Genomic DNA, 15,346 nt, shown 5'->3' with positions numbered 1-15,346 from the left:
CCACGGCCAGACAGGCTACCAACAGTTGAACAGCCAGCTTGCAAAATTCCTGAAAATTTAGTAATGGGCTCTCATGAGATGGTAGCAGCTGGTGCCAGCACCCCGTATGTAATACAGACTGGTATGTTCCTGATACCTACAGATGTGCAGCATGTTCACTGACAACCTCAACTTCAAGGTGAGACTATCTCAATCCCGAGAATAAGTGGCCCTCCGAGACCACCTAGTTCAAGGCAACAAGTAATCTGTCATATGGTCCATCTCTTACCCACAGTGTGTCCACAACAGTAATTGCTAATCAATCATGATCCTGATATGGCTGAGCATAGGACCCCTTATCACATCTGCAGGTAGCTATAGTCAATTAGCTGGTGTTGCATATAAGAAAAAAGTGACTTACCCTTGGGAGTAAGTGTGGTTCAGCCCCCTCATTTTACAGAGGAGGAAGCTTGCACACAGAGAGGTGGAGGGACCTGCCTAAGGCCACACAGCCCGGCCATAGCTCATCTGAGATTAAAGAATAGATCTAGTGCCTTGCCAGCTCTTTCAATCCCGCCTCGCTTTGAACTGCTGAATACCCCAGAATGGAGAGGAGCAAAGGGGGATCTTTTGAGATCTGAGCCTAGATTCTGGGGAACTTTGCTTAGAGCCTCCAAACCTTTTTTGTACCCTGACAGTTTCTTTTCTTTTCTTTTTTCTTTTTGTTTTTTGTTTTTTGTTTTTTGGGTTTTTGTTTTGTTTTTTGTTTTGTTTTTTTTTTTTTGGTTTTTTTTGTTTTGAGAGAGAGAGAGAGAGGCAGAATGAGAGGGAGAGAGAGGATCCCAAGCAGGATCTGCATCCCCAGCACAGAGCCCAATGCGGGGCTCAAACCCACAAACCATGAGATCATGCCCTGAGCTGAAACCAAGAGTCAGACGCTCAACCAACTGAGCCAACCAGGCGCCTCACCCTGAAGGCTTTTTATTTGTATATGTAAGTGTTGTATATGTGTTGGTGGGCAGGACACTCTTTAAAAATATAAAAGTTGGGGTGCCTGAGTGGCTCAGTCAGTCAAGCATCCAACGTCAGCTTAGGTCATGATCTCACAGTTGGTGAGTTCAAGCCCCACATTGGGCTCTGCACTGTCAGCTTCGGATACTCTCTCTCTCTCCCTCCCTCCCTCCCCAGCTTTCTCTCTCTCAAAATAAATAACTTGGAACAAAATTATAAAAATCATATATGCTCACTGCACAAAATTCAAACAATACAGGAGTATTTAAAATTAAAAAAAAAAAACCAACAACTTGTGTGCTATTTCCCCAGGATGAGAAGGGTAATCACTGTTAACAATCTAGGTCCTAAGAGGCCTTTTCTGCTCATTTACAAGGATATACATATAACAAATAGACTAAATGTTTAGCTGTTCCCCCACTCTACCATTAGCCCCATCACTGAAAACACTGCCTAGCACATAGTAAGCACTCAATAAATATTTGTCAAATGGTTCTTGTTTCCTTAAAACGTCTTAGTATAGGTGGGTCTGCCTTTGTCTTTTTAATGGTTTTAGTACTTCATGGCATGGGTCTCTTGAGTTAGTGTAGCAGTCCTTTTGTGTGAGCGTTTAGACTGCATTTCTTTTTTCCCATAACACCCCCAAGGCCTTGTTCTCTGGCTTGCCTGCAAGGTGGCACCAAACTCCCTTCCCACGGCTCCCAAGTGCTGCCGCCCATCAGAGCTCCACTGTCCCTGGTTTCCCGGGATCACCGAAAGGCAACCCAAAGCGGAGAAGCTGGCAGCATTTGTGACCAGCTCCTGGGAGCAGAGTCAGGTTACAGCAGGTGTAGGACAAGTCCCCGTGGCCTGCAGGGCTCCACCATCCCCACATTCAGAGGCTGCTACCCCGGATGACACCCCACAGCTCACACAAGAAGCAGGGAATTAACCAGGCGACATCACCTGGGTGCTGCCAGCCCTGCACACCAGTCACCTGGGGGAAAGTGCCTTTGCCAGGCTCTGAGTCGGCTCAGTAACCCTGAGGGCCTGGGAAACCAGACATAATTGGGTGTAGGGGAGGCAAAAAGATATCAAAGGGAGAGAGTCTGGGTTCAAAGGAGGCCCCCCATGGTCATTCAGGTCCCCTTTTTCTAAATTTTTTTAATGTTTGTTTATATTTGAGAGAGAGAGAGACAGAGAGAGAGAGAGACAGAGAGAGAGAAAGAGGAAGTGGAGAAGAGGAAGAGAGAGAGGGAGATAGAGAATCTGAAGCAGGCTCCAGGCTCAAAGCTGTCAGCACAGAGCCCAATGCAGGGCTCAAACTCACAAACTGTGAGATCACGACCTGAGCTAAAGTTGGAGGCTTAACTGACTTAGCCACCCAGGCGCCCCATTTCAGGCCCCCTTTCTATGCTCAGGCCTGCCCACAACCCTCATGCCCAGGTGGCATGTGCAACAGGCATCTCTCACCCACGACGTCCAACACTGAGCTCCTGACCTTCCGTCTTCGAACTCTTGGCCCATCTCAGGTCAGGGCAATGCCATCTTCCCGAGGCTTATGCCAAAGCCTTGGAGCCATCCTGGACTCCTCTTTCTCTCACTCCCCCTATCCAATCTATCAGCAAAATCTATTGATGCTACCTTCATAGTAGATCCAGAATTCAGCCACCTCTCCACCTCTGCTGCCGTCAGATGGTGGCCCAAGCTTGTATTCTCACCTGTCAGTAAGCTCACTGATTTGTTTCCCTGCTTCTACCTTTCTGCACCACCTCCTCTCCCCTGTCTCTCAACAGAGTAGCCAAAGGAATCCCTTTAAATTTTTTTTTTCAACGTTTATTTATTTTTGGGACAGAGAGAGACAGAGCATGAACAGGGGAGGGGCAGAGAGAGAGGGAGACACAGAATCGGAAACAGGCTCCAGGCTCTGAGCCATCAGCCCAGAGCCCGACGCGGGGCTCGAACTCCCGGACCGCGAGATCGTGACCTGGCTGAAGTCGGACGCTTAACCGACTGCGCCACCCAGGCGCCCCCAAAGGAATCCCTTTAAATAAGATCTGACCATGTCACTCTTATAGGCCTCATTTTTCTCATAGTAAAAGCCAGATTCTTATGATGGCCTACAAGGCCCGGCATAAACTGCCTCCTCTCCACACCTTCCTGGCAGGAATGGTGTATATATAGGTGATGCTGTGCCCTCCTCTGTACATCCCATCAAGGGCCTATGTTGTAAGACCGTCCTGTCATCGGTGATGTGAAATTTGATCACTTTACTAAGATGGTACCCATAAAGGATTCAAATTTAATTAAAAATAAAAGTCTTAAAAACATCATGTGTGCAGGGGCACCTGGGTGGCTTAGTCAGATGAGCGTTTGACTTCGACTCAGGTCATGATCTTACTGTCTGTGGGTTTCAGCCCTGAGTCGCGCTCTGTGCTGACAGCTCAGAGCCTGGAGCCTGCTTCGGATTCTGTGTCTCCCTCTCTCTCCGCCCTTCCCCCACTCGTGCTCTGTCTCTCTGTCTCTCTCTTTCTCTCAAAAAATAAACAAAAAAATTTTTAAAAACCTATCGTCACTGTGCATGCCAAATAGAGCATTTCCTGCAGGCTGTGTGCAGCCCTCAGGCCTCGGTGTGTGACCCCCACTCTACATTGCCCAGATGATGGTCAACAGCATAGGCTTGGATACTTCCAGGCTCACGGTGCTCACTACTTGCCTGGGGAGAAGGGGTTCTGGCCTTCCCACAGCCCCTGGATCATTCTATAGATTTTTCCAGGTGGGTCTGGGCCAGTCAACTCTCAGTTATAGAGGAACGAGTAGGGGTCCTGGATGCTTCACTCGTGACCAGACCTAACTGTCCACCTACTCTGTGGCTCTAGCTCCAGAAGGGGTAGAAGAGAACAAGGGTAGCCCTCTGGTCTAGGGCAGAAAGCAACACCATCCCCCCGTTCAGCCTGCACCCCAACCTCAACCAGGGCCCTCAGAAAATGAGGCTCAACATTCCTCACAAGGGTGTGGCAGCAAGGGCTGGTCCAGGGAACAGCTGTTGGGGACATGGAATTAGCAGGCTCTGGAAACAAGCAAGCCCCATGAATCCCAAGGGCCTGGCCTTGGACAGGAGCATGTGTGCAGAGACTTGGCCAATTGGACACACACATCACAGAAAGCAAAGCTGCAGAGAAGAAAGACTAATTGTGTCCACTTCCCTGTCTCCCTGAGGGTCCGCTCGGCTCTCCTGGGGTCCCAGATAAAGCCAAGAAGCTGCCATGACAGCAGCTCAGCCGGCTGTCACACTGGCCCCCTGGCTGTGAACTGGGACATGAGATTTTCAACATGAGGTTAAATTATGCTGATTCTACATTCGAAATGGAATCGTGCCTGGCAGGAGTTCCATCAACACTGGCAGGACTCAAGGCAGAACTAATTGAATCAAAGTCTTAGCTTATTAACTGCTCCCAAGTCAAAAGCTAGTTTCTGTGCTGAAACAGTCTCCCCAAAACAGCTGTGGTTCAGACCATCCTGAATTAGTTCACCCTCTAGACGGTGAAGGGAATGCAAGAAAGGAGAATAGTTTCAGCACTTTCTATGTGCCAGGCATTATGCTAAGTGCTTTTTATGTGTTATCTCATTCCATTGTTTCAGCAATGTTTTGAAGGGGAATGTGATATCCCTAAGGGAAAAAAGGAAATGGAAGCTCAGAGTGCCCACGTTCAAAGATTTAGGAAGTGGCACAGCAGGGGAGCACCTGGGTGGCTCAGTTGGTTGAGGGACCAACTTCAGCTCAGGTCATGATCACGTAGTTTGTGAGTTTGAGCCCTGCATTGGGCTCTGTGCTGACAGCTAGGAGCCTGGAGCCTGCTTTGGATTCTATGTCTCCCTCTCTGTCTCAGCCTCTCCCCTGCTCTCTCTCTCTCTCAAATAAATTAAAAATAAAAAAATAGAATTAAATTAAAAAAAATTTTTTTAAAGAAAGAAGTGGCACAGCGGGCATTTGAACCCAGATCTGGCTACTGCAAGCCCCACATGCTAAGTCCCACGTGCCCCTCTTAGGACTTCCACACTTGATTTTTAATAGCAATCGAGAAATTTTAAACTAAAAGATGTTCCTTTTAAATCTGAAAAAGAACAAAAAAAATCCCACTGGAACTAAAAAATTAATTTAGCAGGGTAAATTAATTGATTCAAAGTCAATGACAAAAATAATTGCATTTCTATAACCTAGCAATGAACAATTGGAAAAATGAAATTTAAAATTCCATTTACAATATCGTTTAAAAAGCTTGTAACTTTATTCAATGAAAAAAGTGTGCAAAACACTGAAAACTCCAAAGCATTGCTAAGTGAAATTAAAGACTTAAATAAATAGGGACTTCTACCACATCCATGGATTGGAAGTGTCACTACTGTTACATTATCCATTCTCTGTAAATTGATGTATAGGTCTAAGGCATTTCTTTTAAGTTTTTGTTTGTTTGTTTGTTTTTGAGAGAGAGGGAGTGAGCAGGGAAGAGGCAGAGAAAGGGAGAGAGAGAGAGAATTCCAAGCAGGCTCTGCACTGCCAGCATGCAGAGCCTGATACAGGGCTCAAACTCATGAACCACGAGATCATGACCTGAGGCGAAATCAAGAGTCGGACACTTAACCTACTAAGCCCCCCAGGCGCCCTAGGTCTAAGGCAATTTTAATCACTTTAATGCCTATCAGTTTTTTTACTAGAAATGAACAAGCTGATTTGATAATGTATATAGAACCGGAAATGACCTAGAAGAACCCAGCCATAAGCAAAAAGAGCAAAGTTGGAAGATTTACTCTGATTTTAATATTTACTATAAAATTGACTATAGGGGTGCCTGGGTGGCTCAGTCGGTTAGGTGTCCATCCAACTCTTGAATTCGGCTCAGGTCATGATCTCATGGTTCATGAGTTCGAGCCCCTCATCAGACTCTGAGCTGACAGTGCAGAGCCTGTTTGGGATTCTCTCTCTCTCTCCCTCTCTGTCCCCTCTCTTGTGCTCTCTCTCTTTTTTTCTCTCTCAAAATAAACTTAAAAAATAAAATTTACTGTAATAAAATAAAATAAAATAAAATAAAATAAAATAAAATAAAATTTACTGTAAAGCTCCAGTAACAAAGGCAACGTGATATTGTCATAAAGGTAGACAAACAGATCAATAGAAAAGATATTCCTGTGGATAACGAATGAATGAATGAATGAATGAATGAATAAATAAAGTTGCTTCAAGGAACACATATCCCAGGCCCAGATAATGGGACACTAGGTATTGCTCAGACCCAGATCCTGGCAAATCCATTTTGTTCCCATGTTCAGAGTCAATTGGGCTAAAATGAGCTTAAGCCATCAGCTTTAGGCAAGAGAAAGAAAATTGGATCCAGAGAGCAGAAGCTTGGGTTTTTGACCCAGTTGTCATAGCTAAACATGTAATAATAATAATAATAATAATAATAATAATAATAGCACTAACCCACATGTTAAATTCTAAGTGCTGTACTCTATCAAGGCAGAGTTTAATTCTGTCAACAGGATGGAATAAAAGAGACAATAGCAAGTACTGCATATAGGAAGGGAAATATTTTTCAGTGATATATTTCAGTTTTACATTTGTGTGTGTATGTCTAGAATTACAATGTGAAATACCTAACTTATAGCGGGTTGTAGTCATAAAGATGTAAACACCGCTAGGGTAGTCAATGAGAGTATTAAGAAGCCTGAATAGGGGCGCCTGGGTGGCTCAGTCGGTTGAGCGTCCGACTTCAGCTCAGGTCACGATCTCGCGGTCCGTGGGTTCGAGCCCTGCGTTGGGCTCTGGGCTGATGGCTCACAGCATGGAGCCTGCTTCTGATTCTGTGTCTCCCTCTCTCTCTGCCCCTCTCCCGTTCATGCTCTGTCTCTCTCTGTCTCAAAAATAAATAAACGTTAAAAAAAAAATTAAAAAAAAAAAGAAGCCTGAATAGTATAAAATGTGTAAGATTCTTAGCACAGAGCCTGGCACAGAGTAAAGACACAGTAAGTGGCTCATGCAGATATGGCCATTGTCAAGGCCTGCTTCATGAGCATACCCCCTGTGTCATAGCTCCAGGCTCTGCACTTAGAAGGCCCTGCACTTGGTTTAATTCTTGGCTGTCACTGTGTTGAAATTCTTAATGATATTGAAGAAGGGGTCTTGCGTTTTCATTTTGCATTAGGTCTCACCCATGGTGTAGCCAGTCTTATTTTGTATAGTTGTTTATTGTTTATTAAAAATAGTTATACTGTGAAATATTTAATTATCACTTACTACCATCCAATTCTATGTCTGCCTCTTACTAGCTAGAGGACCATGAGTAAGAATACAGTGCTTAAATCATCTGTCTCTGTTTCCTCGTCTGTAAAATCGGGGTGATAACAGTACTTCCCCACGAGGTTGTTGTGAAAGTTTAAATAACATAGCGTGTTCCATGCCAAGAACAGCACCTGGCACATAGTAAGCACACCAAACATATTAACTATTATTATTACTCTTGGCTTTATGAACAAAGTCAGCCTTGGGCCTGGTTTTTCCACTGCACATTTGGGGGAGGGGATTACTAACTAGATAAGTAAGTAGTTCTAGAACTTATTGGAGCACCAGATTACTTTAAGAATCTGTGTTTTCTCTGAGGAAAAACGCAGATAACCCATATGCATATGCACACATATTGCCTGCACCCTGATGGGCCTTCGAGGCCAAGGCACGGGCCCCAGATCAAGAACCTAGGAAAGCAAAGATCGCCAATGGCCCTTCCAGTCCTGGAGTCTGTGGGTCCCTGGGGTGGAGACAGCTAGGCCGTCAAAGGAGCATTACTACTTAAGGCCTGGGTGTATGCTTGCTTTGGAGCTTTAAGTCAGCAGCTATTTTTAGTTTTGCTATATATGGCCAGGGCAGGAAGAGGGCTGTAGGCAGGGGAGGGGTGCCAGGAGGTTTATAGCAGGGTTTGGGACCCCAGGGGGCACCTTTCTTTCCATCTTCTCCTGCCCGGGGAAGGGGGGGGGGTTGCTGGAGAGCTTAATTAACCCCCAGCTGAAGTGTAAGGCTTGGAGGAGAGGGAGAGTCTGTGGACATGGGAATGGAGAGGCTTGGATGAGGGTTCCACGTCAAGTCACTTTAGAATAGTGATTTTCAAATGTTTTTGACCATGACCTGCAGTAGGAAATACATTTATACACACATCATGTAAGAAATACACGATGCATGTAAACACAGAAGTTTTTATACACACACACACACACACACACACACACACACACACACACATTATATATGTACATATATCTTCAGCATCTTCAGCTGAACAAATGTTTCAGGAAACAATGCTTTCTTATCCTCTGTGAAACACTCTGATTTTTCTGTTCTGTTCTTTCATTTCTAAAAATGCAGGTCATGACCCACTAAGTTGATTTTACTGCCTATTAATGGGTCAACACCTCCAGTTTGGAAAACTGCTGTTTCCTTTGGTTTATTTATTTTTATAAATTTTCTGAATGTTTATTTTATTTATTTTGAGAGAGAGAGCAAGTGAGCAGGGGGGAGGCAGACAGAGAGAGAGGGAGAGAGAGAATCTCAAGCAGGCTCCATGCTCAGTGCAGGGCCCGATGTGGGGCTCGAACTCATGAACCATGATATCATGACCTGAGCTGAAATCAAGAGTCGGACACTTAGCCGACTGAGCTACCCAGGTGCTCCTCCTTTAGTTTAGAGGAGGCAGTCACCTGCGACATTTGACCGCAAGGCAAGTTGGGGACTGGAGGAAATGGAACATATTGTCCCTTTGATCAGTCCTTCCGAAAACTGGGGAGGAGATGCAACTTTCAGCTTTATTTCCTGGATGGCAGTAAGTTCTGGACTTCCTGACCTGTGTGCACTGTTCTCTCCACCTGGGGCACTCATCTCCCACCCTTGTCACCTGGCTTACTCCATAGTTCAGAGCCCAGCTTGCCACTTACTCCAGGAAGCCTTCCTGAATGCCTCAGTCTGATTAGTTGCCCACCTCTTCCTTCCTTAGTTCCCAGTACTTTCCTGCCTAGTACCTAACACACTATAGTACAATTTCTTGTTAGATTCTCTGGAAGATAGGGACCTTGCCCATCCTGTTCATGTCTATACTCCTCCCTCCCACCACCAGTATAGTATAGAGCTAGCTTCATAATAATCACTCAATGCATATTTATTGAATGAGTTAATGAAAGTGAATAGTAATTATAGCAACTACCATTTATTGAGTACCTGTTTATCTCATGAGAAATCTTATGAGAGATTAGCATAGTCCATTTTATTGGTGAGGAAACTAAGGCTCCAAGAGATTAAATAATAGGATAGAGCCACAATAATAACCCAGGGCTGCCTGACTCCCAGCCGCTTCTAATCACAGGATCTTATTTGTCCACATTCTCTTCAGCACTACCCAGGATGGGGCAAAGGGCAGGTCCTTAACAAACCCTCGGGGAACTGATGACAGGTTGATTAAGGAGATTTTCCGAAGCAGTGGCCACATCTAATTTTGGAGAGTTGCACCTCGTGTGTGGCTTGGGAGAGATCTGAGGTTTCCAGGGCCGCTGGATGTGGGACTGTCTCATTCGGAAGAAGAGTCTGGGCCTCTGACAAACCAGAGGAACAGGCCTTCCAGTTACCTAGCCTGAAGAGCTCCTGTGCACACCCAGAATCAAGCCCTGGGCCCTGCAATGCCTACGTGATCTGGCTCACACCTTCAGCTCCAACGTCAACCCCTGCCTGTCCCCCTCCACTCTACTCCTGCCACCCTGGCACTCTTGCTGTTCCTCAAGCATGCCAAGTCCAGTCTTGCCTCAGGGTCTTTGTGACCATCATTCCTTCTGCCTGGAAGTCGTTACTCTCTCCCTAGTCCTCCCATCTTGCTTCCCAGGCTACACCATCCAAAAAGTCACCCTCTTCCTTCTCTGCTATTTGTTTCATAACTTTGCTTGCCCACTGCCCTGGCTCCTGGAACTTGCTGTAGGATGGAGCCTGACACCTGGTTGGTGCCCCATAATATTGGTTGCGTGAATGAATGAATGAATAGGTTTCCCCCTTTAAGACACTTTAGCGAAGGAACATTTGGCACCCTGTGCACCACTCTGCATGGGTATCTGACACCCAGCAAGGATCATCTCCCTGTTGTAGCCAGAGAAGCTGAGGCCTGCTCTCTACTTGTCCCCAGCGCTCAGCGCAGTGTCCAGCATAAACATCCAGTGAATTGAATTGCACCAAATTGCAGACATTCAGCAAACGGCTGATGGACACCAAATTAGGAAGCGTGGAGCCAGAAATTGTCCTCAGCGCTGTCCAATTCCAGCCAGTGCTGTGTAGCTGCCACTGCACCCACAGAAACTCCAGGGACACAACCTCATTAACATGCAGATGCATTTGAGGGTGGGTCCTCACCACGGGCTCACCAATGGGCAGCCCAGTCAGGAGCCCATCCTGTACGTGAGGCCCCTCTGTGTATGCCCACCAGCCTCAGCTTGAGCACAACTTCTGCTCTGGGATGGCTCATGCCCCTTCCTGCCCCTCTCCAAACCCACTCTGGGACTGTCCACTGCTCACCCTCTGTCATAGTGATATAATATAACTACGCATGCATCTGACAGATGCCAAAATATATAGTTCTGAGGTATCTGTGTTAGCTCCTCTTCCCAATGGGGCAAGTTATGGAGACTTCATAGAATTATCCTGAGCTGGGGGGAAACTAAATGACCATTTAAAGCAAGAGCCAGCCAATTCTCCTGTAAACAGTTGAATAGTAAATAGTATTGGCTTTGTGGGCCAAAAGGATATTATGTAGGGACTTTCATACAATTTCCACATGTCACAAAGTAGTGTTCTTCTTTTGATTTTTTTCAAATATTCCACCCTTAGCTCACAAGCTGTACAAACACAGGCAGCTGGCCAGTTTGGCCCGCTATCTCTCATTTGCAAGTGCCTGATCTAAAGCATTGCTTCTTAAATTTTAATGTATATGAAAATTTCCAGGCAGGCTTGTTAAAGCAAATGCCTAGGCCCGCCCTCAAGATTTGGATTTGGATTCCGAAGGTCTAGTTGGGGCCCCTGATTTTGAATTTTGAATTGGTGGATAGATGATGCTGATACTGTCTACTGACCACATTTTGAGCAGCGCTGACATTCTAAAACCGATTTTGTGGATGAGGAAACTGAGGCTCAACTAAGTGATACATGCAGTTGTACCCAGTGGATGATGTGATGATATCTTCTCTGCTACTCCCCACGGCTGTTTGCCACAGAAAATTCCTCTCCATTCCCTTAACCCACCGGGCACGCTCATGCTTTTGAGCTTCTTACTCGTTCTCTCCTGCTCTCACACCCTCTCTAAAGCAATTTTCCCAACAAGATCCAGCTCAGATGTCACCTCTTCTAAAGCAGCCCCTGACCTTCTCAAATCTAACTTCTCTGCCACAGCACTCTGTACCTACTCATGTATAATGGCTTGTTTAAAGCCAATCTTTGAAGCCTTGGGCTGTATCTTATTCCTCTTTATATCTAACTCTTTTCATAATACCTGGCAAATAGGAGGTACCACAGAAATATGCACTAAATGAAAGGATGGATAGATGGATGAATGAATGTGTGGATGGATGGATGGATAAGTGGGTAGATGGATGGGTGAATGAATGAACACTTCATGATCTATTGCTTGAAAATAACTTTCATGGCAAAGTTGAGATTAGACCCAAATTTTTCTAGAGCACAAGCCAGAGTATATTCCATGCCTGTTTGTAAGCCTAGCATGCAAACAGTAGTAGTTAGGTTTTACTGAATGTGTGTTGAGTGTGTATTTATACAGCAGGTCTTGTCCTAAACACCGCTGCCAGCCCTCTCAATGGCCCTGTCATTGGCCCCACCTTTACTGACAAGGAAATGGATTCTGAGAGAGGTAGGGCAGCTTGCCCGGTGCCACACAGCAAATAGCGTCCTGGCTCCTCTGATTCTGTGTCATATCGCCCCTCCTTCTTCCCACCCTCCACCAGTCTCCCTCACTCATCGGCCCCCTCTGCGGGGCCCCAGGCTGGGCTCACCTCCATCTGCATAGGTCTCCGTGCCGTAGCCATCCTGCAGGCCATTGTTCCAAGTGCCCTCATACTTGGCACCGCTGCTGCTGCTCTGTCGGGTTCCGTAGCGTCCCTTGAAGCCGTGTGTCCACTCACCCTTGTAGAGCCAGCGTCCCTTGGTCTCTATGCCCAGCCCATGCCGTTTGCCCTGGCTCCAGTATCCCTCGAAGGTGTTCCCACTGGGCCAGGTGTAGACGCCCGCCACTTCGAAACCAAAGTTCCAGGAGCCCGAGTATTCGCCCTGGCCCTTGGGGCCCGTACACAGTCCATGTCCATGGGCCTTTCCCCCCTCCCAGCCCCCACAGTACGCCCCGCCATCATCAAAGTCAAAGCGGCCCCCACTCATCTCATCGTAGCCCCTGACAACCTCACCGTCCTCCAGCGTGGGGGAGAGAGGGTGATGGGGGGGGGGGGGTGCCAGCGACACTCTCCAAGCACACTCAGGGCTGGACGCCCCTGACTCACCACTGTGCCCCAGGAGGGGGAAAGCAAGATGCCACCAGAGACTGAATGAGCCCAGGAGCCAAATCAGCACTGGGTCGGCTGGTCAGTGCCATGCCTGGGAGGCCCCCACTCAACCAGCCAGAGGAAGGCTGCCAGTTGGGAAGGAAGCAGGAGGGCAAGATTCAAAGTCTCCATAGAGCGTCCCAAGTCTGGCTTCCCTGGAGTCAAAGGAAAAACGGTGTGATCCCTTTAAGAAGCACAGTGAAAGGGGTGGGGTGGAGGGGTCCCCAGTCTGTTCCAAAGTGGAGAAATTCCTCCTTGGTGACAGCCCCCAGCCCGAGGCTGAATTCCTGCAGCCGGCTGGCCCCCTTCTCCACCCAGTGGGTGTGCGGGGCTGTCCATCTCCCAGCCGCTGCCCCGCCCCTCTCCAATCCTGCCCTCCTCCTGGGACGGAAAGGTCAGTGTTGCCCTAACAAGGCCATTGGATCTCTGAGGCTGCTCCCAAAATAACCCCCTGGCCAGCCCAGCCTCCTTCGAAGCGGGAGGGGTGTTTCAAATTGGGCTAGTGCTCCAGACCCAGCTGAGAGGCTGGAGGGGCAAGGAAGGGCAGCGGAGAACTAAGTGTAGGCAGCTGGGACAGTTTGGTGGCTTTTCTTCCCCTGGTTATGAGCTCCCTTCCACCTCCAGCGTCCCCGGCTGGCCGGAGTCTGCAGAAAGAGAACAGGCAGAGGGATCGGGGAAGGGAGGGGAAAGGAGGACTAGAGGAACACCCAGTCCTGGAACACTTAAAATCCCCCAGAGCAGAGCGATTGGCAAATCTCAGCCCCACCACTGCTCACATGCTCTAACAGGACCCGGGGCTATCCACGCTGCCAGCCCCATAAAGGAATCTGGTGACCTAAAGAGAAAGGAACGGGCATGGTTCACATATGCTTTTGAAAGCAGAGGAGGGAAGTCGGGAAGAGAAGTGAGGTTCTGGAAACAGATTCTGGAAGACAGAGCAAATCTGAGTCCAGGGCTCACGCACAACCTCCAGTCCCCCTCTGCACCCCTGGGAACACCTTGCAAAGAGCTCAGAGAAGGCACCGATGGCTCCCTTTCTCTCTTCTCTGAGGGGCGAGGAGCCTGTCTTTATCTCTGAGACACAGGGTTGCTGATTATTTGGAATGAGGTTGTCTTAGCAGTAGTCAAAGATCATGATTTTTAAAAAATATCCCCTTTCCAAGCTTTCTTTCTCTGGTGTCCTCAGGGCCTGTGAGGCCAGACTTCAGAAAGCTCTTGGGGCAGAGTCAGGAGCAAAGGGCCTGCGTGGATTCCTAGCACTCAGGTTCCCACCAAACTCCAGTGAAAGGGACAAATAAATCTCCATGACATGAAGCTGTGGCCAGGATTAATGATTGGAAATCCCAACTGAGCCCAGGGTTAACAGGAGTATAGAGTAATTCTGGGAAAGGTAGGAGACACCAAGAACAGGAAGTGGGCGGGGCGTGGGGGGGTGGGGAGATGTAGAGATATGGAGGGGGGGGGAGGATAGAAATCACTTAAAAAGGAAGCCCAGAAGGCAGTTGAGAACTACTGGACTATTATCTGACTTCAAACTTATCTGACATACTCCAAATCCCACGATGACTCAGGCCACTTGAAGTCACTGTGGAAGATTTGTCCTTGTTTCAGAAATGGACAGAACATGATGTCTCCCTTCATCCCAGCTGACTCCAGTTCTTACTGGTTCCTTCGCTGTTAAAGAGCCCCATCTGGGCCCACGTTTCACCCCCAGGCAGAAACACCCAGCCTCTGAGCTCACCAACACCGGCAGCTTGCCGAGCTGACGGGCAGCAAGTAGCAGTGGATAAAGACTGCATCGTCTAGGTGTTTGACTCACCATCCAGCCAGTGAATGGATTTGACTGACAGATTTTAAGAATGCCTCGCTGCCGGCCCGAGAGAGCTCTGCTTTTGCCACTTATCACCAAGGTCACTGGAGAATCACACGTTTCTTCCCAACTCTGCTCTCAAGGGGAGAGGGGAGAACCGCTCAAAGTGGAAGTTAGAGGGGTTTGAATTGCCCAAGTTAATACTCTTTGTAGTTAAACACTAGGCAAATCACCATAATCCTGTTCTACCTGGGGGGCTGCTGTGTCCTACTGAGCTGTTCCACCTGATAAATTTAGCCACTGTTCATCCGTGCAGCTCCCTACGGTGGTTCCCTACCAAGGGTGGGTACACTTAAGATTTAAATTCAACTCCTGTTGAACTTAAAAACATAAACAGATTCCAGAGCCCTCTCCCCCAACCCCAAATCAATGATAGATTGTTCTGGGAAAAACCTCAGGTAGTTTTATTCTTTTTAAAGCTCCTCAGATAAACCGTTATCAGTCAGTTAAGCGTCCAACTTCGGCTCAGGTCATGATCTTGCCTTTTTTGAGTTTGAGCCCCACGTTGGTCTCTGTGCTTGACAGCTCAGAGCCTGGAGCCTGCGTTAGATTCTCTCTCTCTCTCTCTCTCTCTCTCTCTCTCTCTCTCTCTCTGCCCCTCCCCTGCTTGGGCTCTCTCAAAAATAAATAAACATTAAATTAAAAAAAAAATAAAACTTCTCAGACGGATCTGACTCATTTCTGGTTAAGAACCACTGTATGGAGGCACCTGGGTGGCTCAGTTGGTTAAGCATCTGACTTCAGCTCAGGTCATGATCTCACAGTTTGTGAGTTCAAGCTCTTCATCAGGCTCCGTTGCTGATGGTGTGGAGCCTGCTTGGGATTCTCACTCTCCTCTCTCCCTGCCCCTTCCCCACATGCATGTGTGCTCTCGCTCTCAAAAAA

At 47.5% G+C, this 15,346-nt stretch overlaps 1 protein-coding gene across 1 annotated transcript in view; it reads right to left on the bottom strand.

The window, feature by feature from the left end:
- Positions 1–12,891, bottom strand: part of JPH2 (junctophilin 2) — a 69,973-nt gene extending 57,082 nt beyond the window's left edge. Inside the window, exon 1 of the mRNA XM_047854365.1 lies at positions 12,052–12,891. Coding sequence (XP_047710321.1) covers positions 12,052–12,430 — 379 coding nt within the window. The 5' untranslated portion in view covers positions 12,431–12,891. The remainder of the gene's footprint in view (positions 1–12,051) is intronic.
- Between the last annotated feature and the right edge of the window lie 2,455 nt (positions 12,892–15,346).

This window comes from Prionailurus viverrinus, chromosome A3 (genome assembly GCF_022837055.1).
Source record: "Prionailurus viverrinus isolate Anna chromosome A3, UM_Priviv_1.0, whole genome shotgun sequence".
NCBI lineage: Eukaryota > Metazoa > Chordata > Mammalia > Carnivora > Felidae > Prionailurus > Prionailurus viverrinus.
This window is presented reverse-complemented; position numbering and strand designations above follow the sequence as displayed.